This window comes from Octopus bimaculoides, chromosome 5, assembly GCF_001194135.2.
Source record: "Octopus bimaculoides isolate UCB-OBI-ISO-001 chromosome 5, ASM119413v2, whole genome shotgun sequence".
Lineage (NCBI taxonomy): Eukaryota > Metazoa > Mollusca > Cephalopoda > Octopoda > Octopodidae > Octopus > Octopus bimaculoides.
The window spans coordinates 13,730,527-13,738,303 of NC_068985.1; the positions used below are offsets into that span (position 1 = coordinate 13,730,527).

The window sequence follows — 7,777 nt, forward strand, 5'->3', positions numbered from 1 at the left end:
ATTCTTCCTCACATTTGGATTTTATGTATGCTCTCTCCCACTTGGATTTAATATGTTGCCACATTTATAATATGTCTTTTTTCTGCATTTTCGTGCAGCTGAAGATTGCTCTTCATATTGCATTTAAGGTAATGCTCACATTACTTAAATAAATTGAAGTAGCATGAAACGTGCGTACTGCAATCACTTTTGAAATCCGTGTTGCTTATTGTTTGATATATATATATATATATATACAGGGTGTGATGGGTAAATTGTCACCATTTTATAGTTTTAATTTCGTGCATGTGCATTGTTTGTTTTTGATTTTGTCAACTACACAGTATAGTAGGGTCAGTTGGGCACCATTTGTGAGAAAAACAGTACCATGACATAATTCACACTGACAGAAATTTGCAAATGACATGCTGTACTGCTTGGCATTCACACCAGAAGCTCCAATATGAATAGATGGTGACCACTCAGAACAACCATTGGCTTGCTGTGTTCCCAAAACATGTACCAAGAGTGATAAAAAGCAAACTCCAGTCAACATCATGGTGTTTGGAGTGATTGCTAGTGATGGCGACGTTATGCCTCCATTCATCTTCCCACACAGCCCCATGCTCAACACAGAGGCCTACATCAAGTGCCTGGAAGAGGTAGTGCTGCCCTGGATCAAGAGGGTGGCTGCTGGAAAACCCTAAGTTACGGAGATGTAAACATGTTGTGGGGGGGACAAACACAGACACACAAAAAAATGTAGCCTGTCCAATGAGAAATAAATATCATTTAATATACACAGTACTTAAATATGAGCTACTAATAGTTTCATGCTATGAAAACACAATAATTCAGCCGATTTACATAGCGTGCCTGGTGTCTCCAAGTAATCCATCACACTTGAATACATAACAGGAATGTTTTCAGAGTAACACACAGTTATTAATATCAGTGGAAGGAAATCAGTGAGAAAAAGAAAAATGTAAGAGTAAAACGCCATTCAGTCAAAAAGACAGATTATACTCAACATGTGACACGTGCACAAAGAAAACAATAAGAAAAGAAATCACAAAAATTCAGAAAACTCAGGAAATACTATATGAGAAACACATACATACATTAAATACATATATCATCATCATCATCATTTAACGTCCGTTGGACAATTTGACTGAGGACTGGCAAACTGGATGGCTACACCAGGCTCCAATCTGATTTGGCAGAGTTTCTACAGCTGGATGCCCTTCCTAACGTGGTGATTTATAGCTACAAAATAGTACTTACAACAAAGAGCTAATACCAAAGAGGACAGTCAGACAACACAACAAACAGATATATATACATATGTACGTACATTACATAAAAGATAAAATTGATAAAATTAAGCAGCAATCATCATCATCATCTTTTAACATCTGCCTTCCATGCTGGCATAGGTTGGACGGTTTCACAGGAATTGGCCAAGCAGGAGCCTGCAGCAGACTTTTGTGTCTGTTTTGGTAAGATTTTTACAGCTAGATGCCCTTCCTAACACCATTTTAAATTGTGAGCAATGCCTGTTTGAAATTTTAGGTCTAATAATGCTTGAACAGTGATTCACAGACCCTCTTCACTTTATGACAGGATCCAGAGACAAACCGAGACAGGATATCCAGTGCCAATTTGGGTCACAGGCTCAGGAATGTGAGACCAATATGATCTCAAGTGCAAGCAAAAGATTTCCAAAATATTCAATGCCATTCCGTTGGTAACAATCATAGCACCATTTGAGCGTGATCGTTACTAACGTTGCCCTCCTGGCACTTGTGCCAGTGGTATGTGAAAAGACATTCGAGCGAGTTCGTTGCCAGTACCGCTGGACTGGCTCCTGTGCAGGTGGCACGTAAACTACACCATTTCGAGCGTAGCTGTTGCCAGTACCTTCTGACTGGCCTTTGTGTCGGTGGCACGTAAAAGCACCCACTACACTCTCAGAGTGGTTGGCGTTAGGAAGGGCATCCAGCTGTAGAAATTCTGCCAGATCAGATTGGAGCCTGGTGCAGCCAATCTGGTTCACCAGTCTTCATTCAAATCGTCCAACCCATGCTAGCATGGAAAGCGGACGTCAAACGATGATGATGATGATGATGATGATTCCCTACATATTTAGGTTTATATCAGAGTGGCCTACTTACATAATATATACATACATAACACCTACATACATAATACACACACACACACACACACATACACACATTCATTCATTCATTCATTCATTCATGTTTAACGTTCACCTTCCACACTAGCATGCATTGGACGGTTTGACAGGGTCTGACAAACCAGTGGACTACATCAAGCGCCAATATCAGCTCCGGCACAGTTTCTGCAGCTAGAAACCCTTCCTAACACCGACCACATCACAGAATGTACCCGGTGCTTTTTTATTTTTTGTCGTCACACCTGCACTTACAAGGTCACCAGGTAACTCACAAGACCAAGAAAAATACTACATCGTCACTCACCTGAGCAGGGGTGTAGTACTGAGGTGATAGTCATGAGCGGGGGTGGCGGTGAGACTGATAGACGTGACGTTCTGTAAGGGTGGAGGTGAGACTGATAGATGTGACGTTCTGTAAGGGTGGAGGTGGAGAGATTATAGGTCAGAAAGTGATCAGATAAGGGGGGGGGGGAAGGAGAGGCTTAAAACAAGAACTGATAAACTGTAAGATAATATAGAGGAAAACTAAAAACTAACACAAATATAATACATAAAAAACAGGTAAAAAGAAAAATTAAGATAAAGATGTGAAAATTTTACCTGTGTGTATACATAGAAACATGAAAAGCCAACAGACATGCACACACACACACATATTCACATCACATATACATAGAAGCCCTGGAGTGAGTGCATGAGTGTGTGTGTGTGTGTGTGTGTGTGTGTGTGTGTGTGTGTATGTTGTTGAGTATGCATATCAGTGAATGTAAGTAAATGTGTGTATGTGCATGTGTGTATAAACATATACATATATTTATACACACATGCATATATATACACACATGCATATATATATATATATATATATATATTATGGAGAAGTACTTGCATAGCAAGTGACCTGATCTGAGATCGTGTGCTGAAACAAAAACAATTTATAACCCATTTAAAAACACAAAAACCGTTAGATTCACTTCGACATTGGCAAATTAAATCTAAATGTTGAAGTGAATCTAACAGTTTTTGTGTGTTTTTAAATGGCTTATAAACACCTTCCACGCTGCAACTGTGTGTGTGTGTGTATATATATATATATAAACACCATCCGAACGTGGCTGATGCCTGTGCCACCTTCACTGGTTTCTGTGCTGGTGGCACGTAAAAAGCACCCACTACACTCTCGGAGTGGTTGGTGTTAGGAAGGGCATCCAGCTGTAGAAACTCTGCCAGATCAGATTGGAGCCTGGTGCTGCCATCTGGTTCACCAGTCCCCAGTCAAATCGTCCAACCCATGCTAGCATGGAAAGCGGAAGTTAAACGATGATGATGATGATGGTGAGAAATAAGATGTTGTGTAGTATTATGGGGATAAGAGAAGGTTGACCAGTGACAGAGATGGGGGGTCAGAGACATGTTGGAGTGGATATACTGAGGTGGTGAATAAAGTTGGGGGTGTCGTCAATGGCAGATACAAGGTGTTTAGGGGAAGGGGTGTTCAGTGAAAAATAAAGGGCTGAGGTCTAATACTGAGAATGCAAGATGGGTGAGAAAAGGAAGTGGTTCTAAGAGAGGGGACAACATGTGGCATGAAAGGGGCTGAAATACATGCAGTCCTTCTTTCATTTAATTAGAACAGCTCAATAAATAAATAAATAAATGAATAAGTGCTGTAGTAAGCAGAATGATGGAAGAATGGATGGTCTGAAGATGAGTTCTGAGGGAGGCCTCACAGGGACAAGTTGGGTGCAAAGGGCATAGACATAAATAGCAAGCTTTCGGGGGTTACTGAAATGGGTGAGTCTTCTTAAGCAGAGAAAATTACCAGTACCTTAGTCCTTAGTTAATGCGTGCATGCATGTGTGTGTGTGTGTGTGTGTGAAAGAAAGAGAGAGAGAGAAAGAAAGAGGGATCACCATCATCATTATAACCTAACATCTATTTTTCCGTGCTTGCATGTGTCACACAGGATTTGTTGAGGCAGATTTTTTTTATGACTGGGTGCCTTTCCGGTCACTAACCTTCACCTGTTTCCGAGCAAGGTAATATTTCCCCCCATGGCCAGACACGCTTTTCATTGGAAACTAAAAATAAACAACATCGCTTATATGACAGTGAGGCTTGTTTATGACCATCACATGATGTCAAGACAATAGTACACACACACACACACACACACACACACATACTGTATAATAAATGACACTTGCCTACATTACCAAACAAACTTTCTTAACTACACAGCTTGCGTGTATTTATAAATTTACATATATTCATGCATAGTCACGCACACACAGACACACAGACACAGACACACAGACACAGACACACACACACACATACACACACACACACACACACACAACTGGGACTCCATTGGTTATGATGCCGAGGGTTCCACTTGATCTGATCAACAAAACAGCCAGCTCATGAAATAAACATGTAAGTGGCTGAGTGCTCCACAGACACGTGTATCCTTAACATAGTTCTTAGGGAAATGCAGCATGACACAGAATGTGACAAGGATGGCCCTTTTGAATTACTGGTACTACTCATTTTTGCCAAAATGAAATAAAGTGTCTTGCCCAAGGACGCAATGCACCGCAAGGAATCGAACTCACAGCCTCTCGATCATAATCCGAACACACTAACCACAAAGTCATATGCCTTCACCAACACACACACACACACACACACACACACATATATATATATATATACACATATATACACAGTTAAAGGATGTGCAAATATAAAACAATATTATGAACATTTTAACAGTGTCCTACATCAGGAACTCACCTGTCGCCTCATCTGATTCACTCATCATTCGTGTGTACTTTCCAGAACAGTATCCTTTCACAAGAGAGAGCTAATCCCAAACAGTCCACAGCAACAGTCAGTAAACACAGCTACAAACACTGAAAGCTAAGTGGCCCTAATGGAAAGTGAGAGTCGAGGATTTCTACTGTCTCATTTATCTTGACAATCCAATTAGCTACACAGCATGTGACACTCAAATCAGCTAAATGGCTTGCATCATATCTTTAATTATAGCAACAATAACATCAACAACAAAAACAGTGCCTGTTAATAATTAATTGATAAAGAAAGAATTCCGTTTGCGATAGATTAAACATATCTTTATGTGTGATAATATGTAAGTACAGGCATGGCTAAGTTGTTAAGAAGCTTGCTTCCCAACAAAAATGATTTGCATTATTTACATTCGACAGACATTTGTCCTCATCTTGTTTGTTGTTAACACAATGTTTTGGCTGATATACAGCCACAGACCAGGGAAACATTTCTGATATTTCTGTTGGTTTTGAATAATGTAGTTTGAAATACCACATTCCTTAGAATTCTCCAACTAAAAGAAAAAAAGGCTGAGATGATCAAAGGATTGAATACCTATGACCAACCCATAGGGATGCTCAATTATTACAAAACAGGTATTAACCCTTTAGCGTTTAAACCAGCCATATCCACCCCAATATATTCTACATGTTTTATATTCAAACTGGTGATATCTAGCCTCTCACACTTAACCTACTCTTTTACTCATTTACTTATTTCAGTCATTTAACTGTGGCCATGCTGGAGCACCGCCTTTAGTCGAGCAAATCGACCCCAGGACTTATTCTTTGGAAGCCTAGTACTTATTCTATCAGTCTCTTTTGCCGAACCACTAAGTTACGGGGACGTAAACACACCAGCATCGATTGTCAAGCGATGTTGCGGGGACAAACACAGACACACAAACATATACACACACATACATATATATACAATGGGCTTCTTTCATTTTCCGTCTACCAAACCCACTCACAAAGCTTTGGTCGGCCCGAGGCTATGGTAGAAGACACTTGCCCAAGATGCCACGCAGTGGGACTGAACCCGGAACCATGTGGTTGGAAAGCAAGCTACTTACCACACAGCCACACCTACGCCTACATTGACATTCCAAAAATAAACAATCACATCATTGAAACCTCAAAGCTATAAGATAATGCATCATTAATTCAAAACAATTTGAGTGAAAAAGTATTACATTTAACAGAGTAATCTGAACACTAAAAGTTTAAACAGCAACAATCAGCCAACTACATTTGGAATTTAGATGAATGACAAAAGCCAAAAGAAGGTGAAAAAGAACCAACCTACCTGTTGTGAAATTCAGGGTAGGATCCAAGCTGCACGTGTTGAAATTTGGCATTGAAATCATTGAGAATGTGTGTGATGGCTACTTCCTCTGCTGCTACAAAAATCTCCTTGGTGTGCATGTGAGCATCAGGGTTCGTGAATAGGTGCTGAAGAGTGCAGACATACAATCAGTGACATATAAGTGACAAGTTTGTGTGTACATGTGTGAGTGTTTGTATGTATGAGTCTTGTGGTATATATATATATATATATATATATATATATATATATATTATCATCATCATCGTTTAACGTCCGCCTTCCATGCTAGCATGGGTTGGACGATTTGACTGAGGACTGGTGAAACCGGATGGCAACACCAGGCTCCAATCTAATTTGGCAGAGTTTCTACAGCTGGATGCCCTTCCTAACGCCAACCACTCAGAGAGTGTAGTATATGTAGTATATGTATATATATCTGTCTGCCTATGTGTAATTGTATAGGTTTCATGTGTACTAAAACATAAATATGTTATAAATATGATTTTTGATGTGAAGGTACATGGCTCAGTGGTTAGAGCATTGGGCTCATAATCATGAGGTAGTGAGTTTATTTCATATTGCTCCAGTTCACTCATCTGTAGAAATGAGTCGCAATGTCACTAGTGCCAAGCTGTATCGGCCACAGCCTTTCTCTTGGATAACATCAGTGGCGTGGAGAGGGGAGGCCGGTCTTTCATAAACAACCTTGCTCAGACTTGTACCTCGGAGGGGAACTTTCTAGGTGCAATCCCATAGTCATTCATAACTGAAGGGGCTTTTTAACCCTTTATAATTTTTTGCTACATAGTTATCTGTAGAACTAGTATTTGGTCATCATTGGACTTTGCTCTCCCTGAAACTACTAAACACTGTGTAACATCCAGGGTCTTGCTTTCTTTTCTAAATCTTTTACTTGTTTCTGTCACTTGACTGCGGCCATGCTGGAGCACCGCCTTTCAGTCGAACAAATCGACCCCAGGACTTATTCTTTGTGAGCCTAGTACTTATTCTATCGGTATCTTGTGCCGAACCGCTAAGTTACGGGGACATAAACACACCAGCATCGGTTGTCAAGCAATGTTGTGGGGACAAACACAAACACACATACATACATAAATAGATATACAAATATATATATATATATATAAAATTAAATAATAGGGGTAGAAATTGATATTAATCAATTAAAACGAGTGGTTTAGCATATTTAAAAAATTTTTACATTTTGGTGTTTTGCTGAGATTTTTTTTGAGAACACACTCTTCGTGGTAATGGCGATTTGACGTCTATGTTTAGCATATTAGATGTCCACTTTAGTGGTCATTCCTCTTAATTTTGTATACATATATACATACATACATATATATATATATATATATATATACATATATATATATGTGTATATATATA

At 39.4% G+C, this 7,777-nt stretch overlaps 1 protein-coding gene across 1 annotated transcript in view; it reads right to left on the bottom strand.

Moving 5' to 3' along the window:
* Positions 1-7,777, bottom strand: part of LOC106877219 (FAD synthase) — a gene marked incomplete at its 3' end in the record, with an annotated part of 59,647 nt that overhangs the window by 45,542 nt on the left and 6,328 nt on the right. The window contains exons 4-5 of the mRNA XM_052968011.1: positions 6,347-6,492; positions 2,486-2,594 (exon numbers count right to left, since the gene is read on the bottom strand). Coding sequence (XP_052823971.1) covers positions 2,486-2,594; positions 6,347-6,492 — 255 coding nt within the window. The remainder of the gene's footprint in view (positions 1-2,485; positions 2,595-6,346; positions 6,493-7,777) is intronic.